The sequence below is a fragment of the Podarcis filfolensis genome, assembly GCF_964270895.1.
Source record: "Podarcis filfolensis genome assembly, chromosome: 13".
NCBI lineage: Eukaryota > Metazoa > Chordata > Lepidosauria > Squamata > Lacertidae > Podarcis > Podarcis filfolensis.
Window position 1 is genome coordinate 16,744,352 of NC_139615.1, and position 18,557 is coordinate 16,762,908.

Here is an 18,557-nt window from a genome sequence, read left to right on the forward strand (position 1 = left end):
TCGTATTGCATCCTTCTTTCAAGCAGCTTTTCAAGGGATTTTCGTATTGGCTTCCCCAACTTCACCCAGACATTGCTGGTGAAACAAGTTCACGTGAAAGATCTAGTCTAGATACCCTATTAATGTTGTTATGAATTGGAGGGTTTGGGGCGGTTTAGGCTGAATGCCTGGGTCCCCTTCTAACTTCGGGATCCAGCACAGATTCAGTTGTTGGAATAGCCAGGCCAGCCTGGTAATGGCTTGCTAAAGAGGAGTTCTTTATGAAGGACGAAGGGGGTGGCTCTATGCCAAAGGGCAAAGAGTGCCATTCCCCCCCCGCCCTGTTAGAAAGACCAAAGGGCAGAGTGGAGAGCTGAGTTATGTGAGCTAGAAGCTGGAGGCAAACGCTGCAGCCTGGAAAGGCAGGGGGAGAGGCTGTGTCTATGGGAGAAGACACTTTAGGGTTGATAATGCCATGAGCCCCTCCATCATAGGCTCAGGTTCGATATATGTGTAAATAAACCATATATGTAAATAAATATGTGTAAATAAAACATATATGTAAATAAACCTCAGTCTCCCCTGTGCCACATTCTAAAGGAAACTGGAACCCTGAGTAAGTGCCAGGAACCCCTGGAATCTCACAGCACTCAGAGATTGGAATGACATAAAAATATAATTATTATGTTCAACTTACTGATTGCATGTTGATAACAACACATGCTTACTGTATAGTTTCCTGTTGTACTGTAATTGCTGTGTTGTTTTAATGGGATTGTTTTATTGGGTATTTTAATTATGAATGTTTATATTTTAATGTTTATGTTACGGATGCTCCCACTTTGTAAACCACTGGAAGCCTATTTTGGCATTAAGTGGTCTGTAAAATGATAATTATGATGCAATCAATAAAGAATGGATGACTGAGGAACTGTAGATAGCATCATACACAGTGGTTCTGAGACACCCAACCGTAATATGGGAATAACAACAGCCGAACTACATTGCAGAGCTGATTATGACTCACTGAGCTCAGGCACAAAATGGCAATATGGAAATAATAACTCTGAATATATCTGCAACCTGCAGAGCATTTCTTTCTTTTCTTTTTAAAAGCATCCCTGTTTATATTTTCCTTGCACAATCAGCCCTTAGCTTGAAAAAGCATTGAAATCCTGGCTTTGCTTCTACTTTTTCGGGCGGGCGGGCGGTATTAACTACATGTTGCTGCCCAGCATTAGCTTTGAGATTTCTCTTTCGTTTCCTATCGGAGAAGGGGTATAGTGGAAACGATATACAGTACTGTACAGTAGATAAAAGAAACTAGGAAGCTCCGTCTTCGACCCAAGGAATTGTCAGTCTACAGTTGTCGTACGACTATGGTGCACATCCTAGAATTACTATAAGGAACAGAAGCCACGCCCCTTCCTCCCGACTCGCCCCTTCCTTCCCCACAATTCTTTGCGCTCCTACAGCCTCTTCCTTTCCCTTTTTTCCGGGCGCCGCTGACGCTGCCATGGTGAGTCCTGATATCGGAGGGAGGTGGGAAGTGAATCGGTTGCAATCCTTCCCGGGGAGTCGGCGTGGACAGCGGGTGGTGCCGCGCCGGTGTGGAGAAGGGCCTGGAGTGCCCGGGGAGACTAGTATTGGCGGGCGCAGCCGGTGCCTGGAAAGACACCACCGCGGAGGGTGTGCGTGTGTCTCTCTTCAGGAGCAGGATGGATTTGGGGCCTAGGAGCGTTGCGGGAGCCGCTTAAAATTGGACAGAGGAAGGGGGAGTCTACATGCGTGTGTGCACGTCCTGACATTACACAGGAGGGAAATAAAAAAACACGTCTTATCTAGAACACGATTACGGGCTCGTTATATGGTAGAAAAGAAGGCAGACGAGAAGCTGCGGCACGCTTTCTCAGAAAAGTTTGCTCTTAATACCCAGCTGAAACGTAGCCGTTCTCCGTCTCTGCGTCTTTGGTATTTATAGTTCTTGCTGTAACAGCCATTATCGATCTCGACATTTTGGGAAGGGTCGTAGTTCAGTGGCGGAGCATCTGCCTGGCATGTGGAAAGTACCTAGTTCAGTCCCTGGCATTTCCAGGTAGGGCTGGGAGAGATTCTTGCCTGCAACTTGGGAGAGGTGCTGCCTAGCCATGTGGACAGTTCTGAGTTAGATGGACGAATGATCTGACTCTATAAGGCAGCTTCCTGGTTTCTAGAAATACTGCACTTTTCAGCCTTTCAAAGCTGAGTACCTTTTAATAACATGGAGCATGGACGTTCAGCCTTTGCACGAGGAGCATAATAGCTTTAGAACGGAGATGGGGTTTTAATTCACTGTTACCAATAAACAAATAACCTGTGACCCTTCTGGATGTTGTTGGACTCCACCTCCTATCAATGCCAACAAAAAAGGTCAAGTGATTAGGTAAGGTGGGAGTTTCACTCTAGCATCGTCTTGAAGGGCTGCAGGTTGCCCATTCCTGGTGCCAACCAGTGAGGTTTCCATCATAGCAGCAGCAGCAGTAGGTGTGGCCATAGTGAGAAAGGAGTAGGGAAGATGATGTTTACTTTTGTCTAATAGAACTTTATCCATGCAGGTGTGAATGGGAAGGGGGGCATCTTAGAAGCAGGGAATGGGGCAGTTGCATTGAGAATGGATTTTGCAGCTAGGCAGAACCCTTGGTTGTTCATGATAAAGAAAGAGAGGGGCGTAGTGTGGTGGGTCCTTTGGGCATGGCCATGTGGGAGGTGAGCATGCAGGCAATTAACAGGTTCTGATGTGAAAGAATAGCTTGGATGAACGGAGCTTGTGTGTGCAGAAGATGAGCATGTACTTGGGGTGTCTGTCGTCATGAAACAATAAAAAGGGAACCCCCTTATTAAACTACATGCAGTAACAAGCAACTTAGACCACAAACAAATTTGTTTTGAATATCAACTTCCCTTGGTTGTATTATTATTATTACAGTGGTACCTCGCAAGACGAATGCCTCGTAAGACGAAAAACTCGCAAGACGAAAGAGTTTTTTGTTTTTAGAGTTGCTTCGCAAGACGAATTTCCTTATGGGCTTGCTTCGCAAGACGAAAACATCTTGCGAATTTGTTTCCTTTTTCTTAAAACCGTTAATACCCAGGGCGCATTGCTTGAAGAGGTGCAGTTCCGTGCTTCGCAAGACGAAAAATTCGCAAGACGAAAAAACTCGCAGAACGAATTAATTTCGTCTTGCGAGGCACCACTGTATTACTATTAATTGAATTTGTATACCACTTTTCATCCACAGATCTCATGTCAGTTCACAATATAAAACACACAATAAGAATAAAATCAAACCAGTAATCCCTCTCTCTCAAACACATTTAAAGAAAAGGCCCGTTCTTATGGTGCCACCCTCCAGACTTTCATAGAGGCCTCAGGATGATCTCAGCCTCCTAGTAGGTTCATATGGGGAGAGGCGCTCCTTGAGATATTGCAGTCCTGAACCATTTAAGGCTTTTTAGGTCAAAACCAGCACTTTGAATTGGGCCCATAAACTAATTTGCAGCCAGTGCAGTTGGGCCAGGATCAGTGTAATATGCTCAAACCATCTTGCGCTGCTGAGCAACCTGGCCACTGAATTCTGCACTAGTTGAAGTTTCTGCACCATCATCAGAGGCAACTCTACGTTGAACATGTTGCAGTAATCCAGCCTAGAGGTTACCAGAGCATAGTGAACAGTAGTTGGGCTGTCCCTGACCAGATAGGGGTGCAGCTGGGCCACGAGCCCAGTATTTAGTTATTGCAGAAACATCATTCTTGTGCATTTGGCATTGTACTTGCAGAATGGTTTGCATCTACAGTGGTACCTCTGGATACGAATTTAATTCGTTCCGGGGGTCCGTTCTTACCCCGAAGCATTCGCATCCAGGGGCGCCTGTTCTGCGCATGCGTGCGGGGCGGAAACCTTTCCGTTACTTCCAGGTTTGCCACGTGTAGCCCAAAGGATACGTATCCAGAGGTGTTCGCAACTAGAGGTACCACTGTAGTTGCTGGTTATAATTAGATTAGTGTAATCCCTGTACTTCTTTCCTCTTGCACATTGCTCATTTTGGGGAGGGGGTGCAGCTAACAGGGTACAGCACATGCCTTGCATATGGAAGGTCCCAGGTTTAATCACTGGCCTCTGCAATCAAGGCTGGGAGAGACCCTGGAGAGCTGCTATCCATCATTGTTGACACTGCTGAACCAAATGGACCTCTGTCGCAACCTATCACATTAGTGCTGTCATGGGCAATTTTGAGAATAGTTTTCTTCCCAACTTCTCTTTTACCTAAGCTTCTGATCAAAGAGAAGGTGGACAACTAGTTGGCAACACTTTATAGCATACAAAATGTCCCAAAGTCTTTGAACGTTGATTGTCTTCACAAGCCTCTCTATGTGAGAGATTGTTTATTTGGCACCATTCTGCAGATGAAAAAAATGAGGCTGAGAGGGAAATTGCTACCAAAATTAACTCTGCAGTTTTGTGCATATTTACTAAGTGGTAAGTCCCACTAACGATGCCTTATGAGGAACGGCTAAGGGGGCTGGGCATGTTTAGCCTGGAGAAGAGGAGGTTAAGGGGTGATATGATAGCCATGTTCAAATATATAAAAGGATGTCACATAGAGGAGGGAGAAAGGTTGTTTTCTGCTGCTCCAGAGAAGCGGACACGGAGCAATGGATCCAAACTACAAGAAAGAAGATTCCACCTAAACATTAGGAAGAACTTCCTGACTGTAAGAGCTGTTCGACAGTGGAATTTGCTGCCAAGGAGTGTGGTGGAGTCTCCTTCTTTGGAGGTCTTTAAGCAGAGGCTTGACAACCATATGTCAGGAGTGCTCTGATGGTGTTTCCTGCTTGGCAGGGGGTTGGACTCGATGGCCCTTGTGGTCTCTTCCAACTCTATGATTCTATGATTCAGTGGAACTTAACTGCCATCTGTACAATACCTTTAAACGCTTTGATACCACTTTAAATGGTCTTTGCTTCCCCCAAATAATGTTGGGAACTGTAGTTAGTTAAGGGTGCTGAGAGTAGTAGGAAGACTTTATTTCCCTCAGAGAGCTACAATTCCCAGAGTTCCCTGGGAAGAAAGCATCAGGTTGGTGAAGGCTGGCACAGTACATGTTGCCCAGTCATAAAGAAACCCAACATTTCTATATCTCAGAAAGGAGGGAGGTATGGTTGTATATAGGCACATCTGGCAGATTCTCCCACAAACCCACTTACGTGACAGCTTCTCTTTCTTGGTCCCAGGGAGTCGACATACGCCACAACAAGGACCGGAAGGTTCGACGCAAAGAGCCTAAGAGTCAGGATATCTACCTTCGCCTCCTGGTCAAGGTGAGAACCGGCGCGATTGAAAACCTTGGTTTCGGAGATGGCTAAGAGCCAGAATTCCCGCAGGTCATTTTCTCCCTCTCCCCCCTTCACCCATGCTTATTTGTGTGGTGGTGGCATACTGGAATGTGTTAGTCTTTTTGCAGAAGGAAGGCTCTAAGGAATTTGGGAGGCTGGGGCGGGGGACTGACCTGCTGTGGAAAAACAGAATTAGTGGATTATATTTGGAGGCTTGTTGGGCTGGAAGCTGAATTGTGGACATAATATGGAAAGGGAGGGCAAAGGAACAGGCCAACGAGACTCCCCCAAGTATCCTGTCAACCCCTCTGTTGCCTCTTCAGCTCTACAGATTTCTTGCTCGACGGACCAATGCAAAATTCAACAAGGTGATTCTGAAACGGCTCTTTATGAGCCGCACCAACAGGCCTCCGCTGTCCGTTTCCCGCATGGTAAGTGGAGATTCCCCTCCCAATCTCTCTATCTTTTTTTATACACTTCCACAGGATGCCCTACATAGGAATTCTCAGTTGCTATCTTTCGCTTTATCATAACACACCACCCCTCCAGATCCAAGTTCAGGAATAAACAGCCACCTCTGGCGTGACTTTGCCAGCATTTTTCAAGCAGTGGAGCAAGGCAGGAAGATAGGAAAGGAGCAGGACTATGTGGCCCATGGTGTGGCTTTCCCCTATTTAAGGGTATCAGAAGAGCCTGGCTAGATCTGTTGAAATGTTCAATTTGCGCAGCATTCTGTTCCTACTGTGGCCAACCAGATGCCTATGAGAAACTCACAGGCAGAACTTGAGGGCAACAACAGCACTCTCCCTGCTTGTGATTCCCAGCAACTGTTGTTCAGAGGCATACTGCCTCCGACAGGGGAGATGGAATATCTCCATTGTGTCTAGTAGCTGTTGATATCCTCCACAAACTTGTCCCCTTTTAAGCCCATCCAGATGGGCGACGTATAAATAATAGAGTAATAATAATGCTTATTATTATCCTCATCATCATCCAAGTTGGTGGCAGTTAGTTGCATCTTGTGTGAACAAATACCATAGTTTAAGTATGCATATTGTGAAGGCTTTCTTTTCCCAGTCCTGAATCTTCCAACTTTCAGCTGCTTAGGTTCTAGTATTATGAGAGAGAATAACTTTTCCCGCCCCACATCTTTATCATGTCGCCCACCCTTTTCTTTTTTTTCTAAACTAAAAAGGGCAATGCACTCCTTCCCCAACCCCAAAGCAGTGGGTTGCTGTGCAGGTTGATGGCCCAGTAAATCTAGTGAGATATGCAGCTGATCATGCTAATGCAAGTTATAGGAGGAAATGGAGAGGCAGATCCATTCTCCCGCTGTCCCAGTTAAAGTAACCTGAGCGTACAAGGGTGCGCATTCATATATAAAAAAGGAGCCCACTCCTTGTCATATAGTTAAACCACTGCCTGCTGTTCAGACAGTTAATACGTGCGCATTCACTGTGATCACTCTTTCTCCCTCTCCAGATCCGTAAGATGAAGCTCCCAGGCCGGGAGAACAAAACTGCTGTCGTGGTGGGTACAGTGACTGATGATGTTCGCATCCAGGAAATCCCCAAACTGAAGGTAGCTTGGCTAGTTGTTGGTGGAGGAGCTGTTCAAAGGGCAGGAACTCAAGAGGCTTGAGGCAGCAGGAGGGATGTTGCTTTGACAGCCTTGAAAACTGGAGGTGTATAGGAATGTCTAATAGGCATGTGATGGCATGGAAGTGGTTGGCGCATGCAACTTATAATTGTACATGCAGTTGATGACTGGCCATCGCTTGGACTGTGATCTGTTTATGAGTTTTAGTTTATTAACTAAGCATTCCAGGTCTGCTGCCTGGTTAATCAGGAGAGCATCCTTTTATCCAATCAGAATGTTCTGATTCAATCAATTAATTGCATCCCTAGTTATAATAATTAGGTTGGGGTATAGGTGAAGGTGCACATTTTATTTTTGGAGCAAACAAATGACATACTTCATCTCACATTGCAACCTGTTTCCCTTTTCCTCCAAGGTTTGTGCCCTGAGAGTGACCCGAGGAGCCCGTACCCGCATCCTGAAAGCTGGTGGCCAGATCATGACTTTTGACCAGTTGGCCATGGCTGCCCCCAAGGGCCAAGGAACTGTGCTGCTTTCTGGTGAGTCCGGAGGATGGTACCAGGCTCTTGAGGCTTGCGAAGTTCTTGCAGATGCTAGTTTGCTGCTGATGCCTCAGTATGACTAAAGCATCTTTTCTGACTTGCCTCCTGCAGGACCCAGGAAGGCTCGCGAAGTTTACAGGCATTTTGGCAAGGCCCCTGGAACCCCACACAGCCACACAAAGTGAGTACCTCAGGCTCCAGGTCTCCTGCTAGCCTCTTCCCATTTTCCTGTATTTGCCTAAAGCTATGCTGCACTTCAAGATAACTGTAGGTTTTTTAGGAAAAAATAGGACTTTTCTCCTGTTTACACAATCACTTTATTACTTCCTGTTCTTCTGTGGTATAGCTTCAGTATTATACTTACAAAGGGCCCTAAAAGGCCTTTTCTGACCTTTGAATTCCATTATTCCAAGGAATCAAGTCTTGGAAGTCTCACCATAGCGTTCTGAACCTCATAGTTGCCTAAGAGAGTTAATTAGGCTATCCTGTGAGCATTAAAACAGGCTTCCCACACCCAATCCCAAGTATTTCAACTAGTTGGCAACACTTTATAGCATACAAGACACATCCTCTTGCATGGTTTGCCATACAGCCATGACCCCCCATTTGCCTCTTTTTCTCTGTACTCTAGAAGTTGGAGAGGGGTTTGGATTCAGATTACAGCTCTTGGATTTCAGAAGCTCTGGGAATTTTGGGAGAGGAAGCAGAGTAAATTCCATTGACGCCTTCTCACTTTTTCAGGCAGCTAGGACAGTCTGTGGGAGGGGGGAGCCTTTTTGGGGTTAGGGAGGTGAAGGATAGAAGGTGGGAGCAAGAGAGCCCCACGATTCTCCAGCACCTCTGAATTCAGAGGCTACTCCTTCCTGAAGCAGTGTATCTACTAAGCAAGAGCAGGCTCCTATTTGTATTACTAACTCCTCTTACATTTTCCACTTTGCAGGCCATACATCAGATCCAAGGGCCGCAAGTTTGAGCGGGCTCGAGGTCGCCGTGCCAGTCGAGGCTACAAAAACTAGATTGGGTCTTGAAATATTTGAAGGCTGTGATGCGATGGATTAAATTTGCTATTCTGAATATAAATTAAAAACCCCCATGTCGTGTCATTTGTTAAGACAGTCAAGCGCTAGGAAGATTGTAAAGGCAGGTTGTAGACCCAACAACATCTGGTTTACCTGAACGTCAGTCCTTCTCAGGATGTCTCTCCCCTCCCAACCTGCTTTGAGTCTTCCCACAATCTTTACTGAACATGAGTGGATGAGATGACCCAATAATTATACTATACAATTATACTTATAATTATAATTATACTATACAATAATTATGTGAAGTGTTTTGGAAATGTCAGACATAAAAGAAAAGTGTCAGGGAGGGAGGGAGAGAAGACTTCTTAAAGAGAAGTATTTGCAGGAGCTGGAGGGTGGGAGACATGTTGGTTGGAAAAAGGACTCCTGCTGGTGCCTATCAGTTACTGAACTAGAATTTTAAAATACAGTTTAGGGAAGACTTTTTTTTTTAAGATAAAAGTATTGCGAAATGTTGGGTCTGGGGGTGCTCAACCAAGATATCCAATGAATTTTGGATTAGTTTCCTGGTTACTATCACTGGTGGTCAAGGAAAGCAGAAACACAGGTGTCCTAAAAGGTGCATTCATTCTGCAGCACGGATTCTGACACACCAAGTAGGGCCCAGCAATAAAATTACAATGCAGGTGTGGGAATAGGAGCAGCGTTCAATGGAGGTGACACAGAAGTGTTGAGACTGTTGGGGGGAACAGGACTCCTTTGCCCTAGCCTAGCCCCATGGGGTCGTGCAGCAGGCAAGCCAGGTAGCAGGAAATGGTCCACGCCCTGCCCACTTGGCCCTCCATGTTCTGCGGGTGAACAACACGCAGGAAGCGGTAGCCGAAAGCCTTGTCCGTCAGGCTCCGCAAGCTCAGCACTTGCCTCTTGGCCGCCTCCTGCTGGGCTGTCAACTCCACAGGCCCTGCCTGCAGGAACGGCGGCAACGCAGACAATTCTTTGCCAGTCCCGGCACTGAACGTCAGGAAGCCGCTGGGAGCAGCCAGAGCATAGCCGTGCACCGAGTACCGAGCCCTGGGAACCTGAGGGGCATCTCCTCCTCTGCCTCTTGAGCGCCCCTGGGCTTCGAACAACAGTTCTGCGCAGTCCAGAGCCACCAGTGGAACGTCATGGTGCCTGAGTGGCTGCTGTGGCTTGAAAGCATCTATGTAGCGCTGGCTGCAGGCGACGGGGATCTGGAGGGAGGAAAACACACCTGTAAGAATGGCCTTCTGCATCAGGGCAGTGGCCCATCTTGTCCAGCATCCTGTTCTCAGTGGACCACCAGGAGCCTGTGGGAAGCCTGCAAGCAGGATCTGAGCATAACGGTACCCTCTCCCTGCTACCTTACTTCTAGGAACTGGTATTCAGAAGCATGACTGCCTCTGACAAAGGCATTTCTAGGTTAAAAACAGGAATGGGGAACTGGGACGAATCTGGCCCTCCAAGCTACTGTTACCTGGCCCTTGGGACTCTCCTCACGCCACACCCCTCCCTAAGCCACACTCCTCACTGGCCCTGCTTTGCTGCTTAACTGCTTTTGCCTGCCTGAATTCTTGATCTTTGATGAGACCTCTTGCTTGCCTGGACAGGAGATAGAGGGTATGCATAAAAACTAGCCTGCTGTACAAAGGTAAACTATATTTGTTCCCCTGCCCACCCTTAGCACATGGCCCCCAGAAAGAAATGTGGTCCTCATGCTGCAAAAGATGAATGCAAACATAGGCCAAATTGCTTGATGGCTGGGGCCTCTCATCTCTGGATTGTGAGTTTCAAGGAATGAGGAAAGGGTCAACAGGAAAGGGTGCAGTAGTTCTGCCTTCTGTTTTGATTTGAGAACTGACGGGGGCAAAATGAATTGGAAAGCAAGGACGCACATGCTGCAGTCCAAATCCACAGAAAAGTTGTGAAGTCCTACCTTTGAAACCAATAGGACCAATTCGTTGTTGCTAACATAACACCACTTAATTTTAATGGGGACTTCACAGCGGGGTTAATTTTCATTGGGATTTGTGCTCTTGAATACCATTTTTACTACTGAATTCAAGAAAGTTCTCCGTTGGGAGGGGCAACAGCCTAAAAATTAAGCCGGGGGGTGGGAACCAAACCATAGACAATAGAATGTGCTTCTGCAGCACACTTTTCTTCCCTTTCTACACATGGGGCTGGGAGAACAGTGTGAACTGGACTTCAGGACTTCATCCACCAGGGGCAGTGCAGGACTGTGGCAGAAGAGGCCCTTCTCAACCAGCCTTGTGCCCTCCAAGTCGCTGGGGCTGATGGGAATTGCACCTCAAAAGCCTCAGAAGAGAAAGGCGACCATGCACCATTTGAAAGCTCCTTACCACCCACCCTTTAGTCCCCACCCAATTATTCTATGCTCCTTTCACAAACACCATTGCACCTCTCCTTAACTCTCTGGTGTTGTTTTTCCGGGGTGTGTAGAAAGGAGGAGCTCTTGCCTCGCTTTACTCACTTGTCTCAACCTCTGCTCCATGAGCTCCGTCCAGCTGGCCCAGTAGCGGGAGGCCGTGGATTCGGAGATGTGGAACCGGAAGGCCAAGTCCTGAAGCAGCAGGCCCAGGCGCAGGCGGACGAGCACCAGGAAGAGCTGGTTGTCGGGGCTGAGGGCGCTGTGGGGGCTGCCTTCCAGGCCCCCCACCTCCCCATGCTTGCCCTCGAGGAGGAAGTCCAGAAAGGCCACCAGACGGGGGTACCTGTCGAAGCCCGTGTAGAACCTCAGCCGCTTGCCGTTGCCCTTGACGCTCTCGAGGGAGAAGGCCCCGTGGTGCGCTTGGGCCTCGCGCTGCCCCCTCAGCTGCCTGCTCAGCGAGAGGACGGTGGCGCCACTGGCATCCAGCTCCTTGCGCATGCGATGCCCTGCAGACTCCAGCTGTTCCCGCTCCCAGCGCAGGTTCCGGTTCTCTTCCTCCAGCTGCGAGACGCGCTCTCCGAGGTGGGAAAGGAGAGCCCAGTTCTCGCTGTCCGCGCTCTCCTGTGTGCGGTGAGGGACAAAATGGTGGCGTTGGCATGGCTTTCCCCAAAGTTGCCCCCACCCAACTCTGCTCCCTGCCCACCTAGTCAGCCCGGACGCTGAGGTCCAGTTCCAAGGGCCTTCTGCCACTTCTCTCATGGCAAGAAGTGAAGTTACAGGGAACCAGGCAGAGGGCCTTCTGGGCAGTGGTTCCCGCCCTGTGGAACACTCTCCTGTCAGATGCCAAGGAAATAAACAACTACAGTGGTACCTCGGGTTACAGATGCTTCAGGTTACAGACTCTGCTAACCCAGAAATAGTACCTCGGGTTAAGAACTTTGCTTCAGGATAAGAACAGAAATCGTGTGGCCGCAGCGCGAGGCCCCATTAGCTAAAGTGGTACCTCAGGTTAAGAACAGTTTCAGGTTAAGAACGGACCTCCAGAACGAATTAAGTTCTTAACCCAAGGTACCACTGTATCTGAGTTTTAGGAGACATCTGAAGGCAGCCTTGCATAAGGACGTTTTTATGTTTTATTGTGTTTTTATATTTTGCTGGAAGACTCCCGGGGTGGCTGGGACAACCCGGTCAAGATGGGCAGCATATAAATAATAAAATTATTATTAGTCACTGGTCACCCTCACCTTCAGCTCTTGGTGTTCCTTCTGGTTGGCTTCCACCGCTCCCTGCAGGCTAAGAAGGCGCTCGCTCTGGCGGTGGGCTGTGTCCTGCAACTCCCTCACAAGCCTCTTCAGGGCATGTCCTCCTTCTGGTATGCAGTATGCGCCGTGGTCATGCAATGCAGCCATGCCCTCGCAACAGGGTGACGTGCTGGTGTTTTTCACCTGCTCACCTGCCACAACCAGGTCACCAGGACCAGAGGGAAGGCCTACTGGACAAAGATCGGCTTATTGGTATTTCAACAGCGTGGTTGTTGCTTCAAGGGTCATCCTTATTCCTGGCCCTTGGTGCCACTTCGCCCCCTTCCAAGAAGCTCTGGAAAATGTAGTGCCCTGAAAGGCTAAGGGCACGGTAACACATTTGCTCACCTGGTGTCATCTCTGTCCTCCACCCTCCCCATGCCAAACTGTTTTATCCTAGAAGACCTACAGTGGCTCCCAGTACGTTTCCAAGCACAATTCAAAGTGTTGGTGCTGATTTTTAAAGCCCTCAACAGCCTCGGCCCAGTAGACCTGAAGGAGTGTCTCCATCCCCATCGTTCACCCCAGACACCGAGGTACAGCTCCGAGGGCCTTCTGGCGGTTCTCTCCCTGTGAGAAGTGAGGTTACAGGGAAGCAGGCAGAGGGCCTTCCCATCAGATGTCAATGAAATAAACAACTATCTGACTTTTAGAAGACATCTGAAGGCAGCCCTGTTTAGGCAGGTTTTTAATGTTTGATGTTTTATCCTGTTTTTAATATTCTGTTGGGAGCCGCCCAAAGTGGGTGGGGTATAAATATATTACTTACTTACTTGAATCTTTTAGCTTCAACACTGGGATTTTTATTGACCGAACTGCTTCACTATGTGGCTGTATTGATACATTATTATTGCTGGATTTATTTGTGGGGTGTGGGTTTTGGCTTCAGGAACCTATCGAAGAGCTGGGGGCCAAAGAAGAAGTTTAATTACTTGGGCAGATATATCTTTGGTATCTGGTATCTTGAAGTAGGAGTGATTCAATTTATTAAATTTTTTTTTATCCCATTCTTCAGGCAACCCTCAACCCCACCCCACAACGATCCAAACCAGGGATAGTGGCAGGCACTGTGTGTCTAAAGCTGGGACAGAGAGCCTTGGGCTCAAGGACCAAATGCCCCTTTGTACTTGGCCTTTGAGACTCTCCCCCAAGCCAGACCCACTCCTTGGCTCTGCCTCTGCCTGTGAATGGCTGCTTTGAGTCTGCACTTATTGTGGCATGTTAGTTACTCTGCTGCAGTCGTGGAAAACTGGAACCCCAACCTCTGGCTGTTGACTGGAGCTGGTTATCTGCACTGAAGAATCTGCATCGGCTGCTAATGTGCTACTGGGCCAGATTGAAGATGCTGAGTGTATAAAAGCCTTGGGACCACCTTTCCCTATGTATTCCTACCTGTTATCCTGATATGTTCTGCAGCAGCGTTGCTAGCTGGTCCCTTGTGCCACATGGAATTGAGCACAGCAGACTCTATACTGTGGAATTTATTCAATTTGTTGATTCGTTTTTTACTCTACTCGTTTTTATTTTTGCAAAGTTACCCTGCCATGTGAGCAGTTTTACGTTCTTCTGATCTCTGCTTTTACCTTTAATTTTATGTACACCACTCTGAGAAGATCTCCCCCTTTTCATTTAGTGGTATAGAAATTTATGTACGTATAAATAGATAAGCCTTGGAAAGTCCAAGCTCGCCTCTTTGCCATCCCAAAGAAACAAGGGATTCTGTGTTTCCAAGAAGCCCACACACCTCCCCCTGCCAGCAAACCAGTGAGGCTCCTCTCTGATTTTACACTGCACAAATACCCCGTGCTCTCCCAGAAATCTCTGCTTCTCATGTCCAAGAAGGAGATACATTGCTGCTGTGTCAGCTGCAAGCTAGGTCTATGCTCCTTCTTCATGCCTCCATCTCTGGCCCACAGGGGGGCAGCACATACCCACACTGGCTCATGGCATTCCTGTTGGGAGGAGGATTACATTTTGTGGGCCTCTCCAGACTGATGTTCTATTGCAAGTTTCATCCGCAACATGTTCTTTGACACTAAAATAGTGGTGGACTTATTCTGCTTTAGCTTGCAATGCTTCCATGATACCACCACACGATTGTTTTGTAGAGCAACAAAAGAGGGACAAAATCAAACTGGAACATGTGTGGCATAAAAATTACAGAATATCAGCAGGAAGTTGCAGGATATTTGCATCTGATTGGAATGGAGGAATGTGACTACAGGATTGAAAGTGGGATCCTGTCTGACCACCGTGATAGCATCATGAGCATAGATCATCATAAATGTGCAGTAAGAAGAACATCTAGAGGAGTCCCTGTTTAGTAGTACCATGTCTTTAATGTACACAAGAATCACCACAACCCCTCTCCTGATTTGGGGTTAACTTGGAGATTCACCATGACTTCAACCTTATCTTTCATAAGCAAGCAAGACAGACCATACAAATTTTTAAAACCTGCATACATCACTGCGACTAACATAACAGACATTAAATTTTCACAGCAAATTGTTTCTGCTTCTGCCTTGGTTGCTCTTATGTGACACACAAGGTATCAGAGCAATACAGAAACCATTTGCTATGTGAATTTAAGATGATCTCTGTTCTGTTAGCCGCTGTTACAATATATAGTTTTAGTCAAAAGTGACGAACTGCATCCTTCCAGGATCCAGACTATTTTTCATATATGGGTCATAGCTGTCAACTTTTCCCTTTTCTTGTGAGGAATCTTATTCGGAATACGGGAATTTCCCTTAAAAAAAGGGAAACATTGACAGCTGTGATATGGGTACATATAAAGAAAACATTGCTGCAAAAATACTTGGATCCTATTAAAATGTACAAGGAAAAAAGATACAGACGTAATACTCTCTCCCCCTCCCCTCTCTTTCTGAGAAGCTATGAAGCAATAAAGTGCAGATGCATATATGAAGCGTAACAGGGAGGGATTGCTGTCCGAATTTGTGGAGCATCAATACTGATGACAAGGGGAGCCCTGAGATAGGCTGAAAGCGGCAGGTTTGGGGAAGGCGATGCACCCCTGTTGCTCAGTACCTGGGAGGGACCGCAGCTCAACTCCATCGCGCTGGCTCTCCCAGCCTCGTTTCCGATCCAAAATGGCCGCGGCATTGAATCAGCCCTATCTGTCTCTACTACCGCGAAAGGCGCTGTCTGGTTTTCCCTCAACCAAGATGGCAGCATCATACTCGAAAGGAATGAATGAAGCGCGCCAGGAGTTGGGTCCTAGTTGCTGCGTAAATAGTGGGTTCCCTCATTAACTTTTTTTTTCCCCTGAGGGAATAGAGAATCACAAAAAGTAAACACACACACACACACACACACACACACACACACACACACACACAGAGTTTCGTGACGCCTTAAAAACTAAACACTTTGATTATGGCATAAACTCCCGTAGATTATAGTCCATTTCAATCAGATGCATTAAGTGTCACCCATCCTTGCAGGTTTATATGGACACATGGGTGTAAGGAACGGGGGATCTGTAATCATTGGGGTCAGAGGCAAATGGAAATAAGGAATATGAGGAAGGGTAGAGCATCCACCGCTTTGCATGCAGAAGGTGCCAGCTTCAATCCATGGCATCACCTAGCAAGGCTGGAAGAGACGCCTGGCTACTGAGACGGATGGACCAATGGCCTTATGTTCCTGTAATTACAGATAGTGACAGTTCAGTTATAGCTAGACAGTCTGCAAAATAATCCAGCAACTGGAGGATTAGAATCATAGAATTGTAGAGTTGGAAGGGACCTCAGGGGTCATCTGGTCCAATCCTCTGCAACGCAGGAATCTTTTTGATCAACATGGGGTTCAAACCCATGACCCTGAGATTAAGTGTCTTAAGCTCTACCGACTGAGCTATCCCACACAAGATTACATGTCATGCGTCTAACGAAATGGAGTCATGTAGTTCCTAAAAGCTTAAAAAAGGTAAAGGACCCCTGGCAGTTAAGTCCAGTCGCAGACGACTCTGGGGTTGCAGCGCTCATCTCGCTTTACGGGCCGAGGGAGCCGGCGTTTGTCCGCAGACAGTTTTTCCGGGTCATGTGGCCAGCATGACTAAGCCGCTTCTGGCACAATGGAACACCGAAACCAGAGCAGCTCACAGAAACGCCGTTTACCTTTCCACCGGACCGGTACCTATTTATCTACTCGCACTAGTGTGCTTTCGAACTGCTAGGTTGGCAGGAGCAGGGACCGAGCAACAGGAGCTCACCTTGTCATGGGGATTCGAACTGCCGATCTTCTGATCGGCAAGCCCAAGAGACTCAGTGGTTTAGACCACAGCGCCACCCACGTCCCTCCTAAAAGCTTAGGCCACAATAAGATTGATTAGCCTTTAAGTGCCACAAGACTTGGTTCTTTTTGATGCAACTAGCATGGCTGCTTCTCTGGAAAAAGCACAAACAGGTATTTCCTTAATCAGGGAGCAGGAGCTGCTTGATCATGGGGGCAGTGGGTGAATCCCCTAACGCAGCCTTTGCTAACCTTTTGAGATGCTTTGGACTACAGCTGCATGCACACCATGCATGTAACGCACAGGAGGAAGCCCTGGGGTGGTGGGGCAAAGGTGTCCATTTGAAATGCACAGTTTGTTGAGGTGCTGCGCGCACGACTTTTTGATGAACTCCTCTCCTCAGATAAGGATAGTTGCCTGACTGCGTTTTTCAGAGAAGGAGCAGCTGCAGGGGCTTTCCTTCACCATTCTGGAAAGAGCGTCTAGCTCCAACTGCTTCTAGCCCAGAGTTGAAGGGAGGCAAACTCTTCCCTCTGCCACTGGCCAGGAGCCTGGGGTACCCTGCAAGAGTTGCAGCCCGTGACACTCAAGAGGAACATCATGCCAAGAGAAATAAACTGTGCCCAGGAGTGATGCTGTCAGTGCTATTTATGCATAAAGTTCAGATGCAGACGTGGCAAAACTCTGTTATTAATTCACAGCAGTGCTAATTGATGGCAACACAACCTTTCTAACTTTGCTATGCTAATTTAACACCTGGAAAGGGAGGGCGGAAAAAACAAACTTGGTCTCAGCTGAGTCCTAAATGAATAGGAATCCAAAGACATTATAAATTCTTGTTCAACCATTTCACTCTCTTGACATCTTTTAAAGTTCCTTTGTTGGAGAATGGCAACATTCTAGTCTGCAGCAGAATGTCCTTGGAGAGCGAAATGTTCTCCCACTGGCTTCTGAAATGTTGCCATTTTTGTATGTTGAATTTGTGTCCATCTATTATTCTTTTGCCTGGAGACAGACCTACTAGTCCTCTGCAGAGAGGCTGGAATAAATGAAAATTCTGGTCCTGTGAGGAGGCTAGGAATTTCGGGGTGCCTTTCAGCACATACTCTGATCCTCTTGACTTTTTTCACCATCTGGCAGACAGTTTTATTTCCACTTGAAGAGAGGGCTCAAGACTTGAAGACCCAGGTACACCTTTCGAGAACTGAGGAGCAGTGAAAGAATGATGCTAAAAGGGCAGGCGCAGTAGGATCTGCTTGCTGAGTTAAAGGTAAGTCTTAGAATAAGGCACTCTTTAAAAAACAAAACAAAAAACCACACTGTTCACAGTGTTCACTCCTTGTGACAGTTCCAGATTCAACCATCTATATTATACAGTGGTACCTCGGGTTAAGTACTTAATTCGTTCCGGAGGTCCGTTCTTAACCTGAAACTGTTCTTAACATGAAGCACCACTTTAGCTAATGGGGACTCCTGCCGCCGCCGCGCCGCCAGAGAACAAATTCTGTTCTTTCCCTGAAGCAAAGTTCTTAACCTGAAGCACTATTTCTGGGTTAGCAGAGTCTGTAACTTGAAGCGTATGTAACCTGAGGTACCACTGTACCTCATAGAATCATAGAACTGTAGCATTGGAATGGAATGAATGTTATTGGTGATCTGAGGGTGGCATTGAAACCAGAAGGAGGTTTGTGTTTGGCCAGGTGTAATCCAGAGTGTGTCACATAGCAATGGAGAGTCATCAAAGATGGATTTGAGAATTGAATCTGATGTTGACTTCTCAAAAAAACACCCACCTTATTTGGTCTGAGGCTGCCACCCTAAATCAGTACTCCAGAATCCTAGGTCTCCTCGATCCTGCTTGCTAGTTCCCCATCTGAAAAGATAGATAAAAAAACCCAAAAATTTGTATTGAAGGACATTTGTACAGTCACTTCTTTTTTCTTGTTCTCCCTCTGCTTTGGCAATACAGATTTTGCCTGCGAACTCAGCAGGGCGTGTCTCCTTCCCTTTCTGACTTTTGTTGTTGTTGTTGTGTGCATTTTATCTCTATTACACATTTCCTCCAAAGA

At 47.1% G+C, this 18,557-nt stretch overlaps 3 protein-coding genes across 3 annotated transcripts in view; 2 read left to right on the top strand and 1 right to left on the bottom strand.

The window, feature by feature from the left end:
• The first annotated feature begins 1,311 nt into the window (after positions 1–1,311).
• On the top strand, positions 1,312–8,581 carry RPL18 (ribosomal protein L18). The gene is made up of 7 exons (XM_083582178.1): positions 1,312–1,498; positions 5,252–5,338; positions 5,677–5,784; positions 6,836–6,934; positions 7,368–7,491; positions 7,606–7,675; positions 8,435–8,581. The coding sequence occupies exons 1-7, from the start codon at positions 1,496–1,498 to the stop codon at positions 8,508–8,510; spliced, it is 567 nt and encodes a 188-aa protein (XP_083438304.1). The 5' UTR covers positions 1,312–1,495; the 3' UTR covers positions 8,511–8,581.
• Positions 7,281–15,341, bottom strand: LOC310747592 (uncharacterized protein). The gene is made up of 4 exons (XM_083582140.1): positions 15,282–15,341; positions 12,171–12,415; positions 11,029–11,547; positions 7,281–9,748 (listed from the first exon to the last, which is right to left on the bottom strand). The coding sequence occupies exons 2-4, from the start codon at positions 12,333–12,335 to the stop codon at positions 9,281–9,283; spliced, it is 1,152 nt and encodes a 383-aa protein (XP_083438266.1). The 5' UTR covers positions 12,336–12,415; positions 15,282–15,341; the 3' UTR covers positions 7,281–9,280.
• Positions 15,342–17,488: 2,147 nt separating this feature from the next.
• The window catches only part of LOC310747598 (sulfotransferase 2B1-like), a 29,961-nt gene continuing 28,892 nt past the window's right edge, over positions 17,489–18,557 (top strand). Inside the window, exon 1 of the mRNA XM_083582152.1 lies at positions 17,489–17,758. The gene's annotated coding sequence lies outside the window, so the exon portion shown is untranslated. The remainder of the gene's footprint in view (positions 17,759–18,557) is intronic.

What these genes read in the sequence shown, in the direction of transcription:
- RPL18 (XM_083582178.1), top strand. An exon ending in CGCTGTCCGTTTCCCGCATG is followed by an intron (nt 5,785 to 6,835) that starts GTAAGTGGAGAT and finishes CTCCCTCTCCAG; the next exon opens with ATCCGTAAGATGAAGCTCCC. An exon ending in AGGAACTGTGCTGCTTTCTG is followed by an intron (nt 7,492 to 7,605) that starts GTGAGTCCGGAG and finishes TGCCTCCTGCAG; the next exon opens with GACCCAGGAAGGCTCGCGAA.
- LOC310747592 (XM_083582140.1), bottom strand. Translation starts at nt 12,335, where the DNA reads ATGGCTGCATTGCATGACCACGGCGCATACTGCATACCAGAAGGAGGA. An exon ending in AGGAACACCAAGAGCTGAAG is followed by an intron (nt 11,548 to 12,170) that starts GTGAGGGTGACC and finishes CACCGCACACAG; the next exon opens with GAGAGCGCGGACAGCGAGAA. An exon ending in TGGAGCAGAGGTTGAGACAA is followed by an intron (nt 9,749 to 11,028) that starts GTGAGTAAAGCG and finishes TCCTCCCTCCAG; the next exon opens with ATCCCCGTCGCCTGCAGCCA.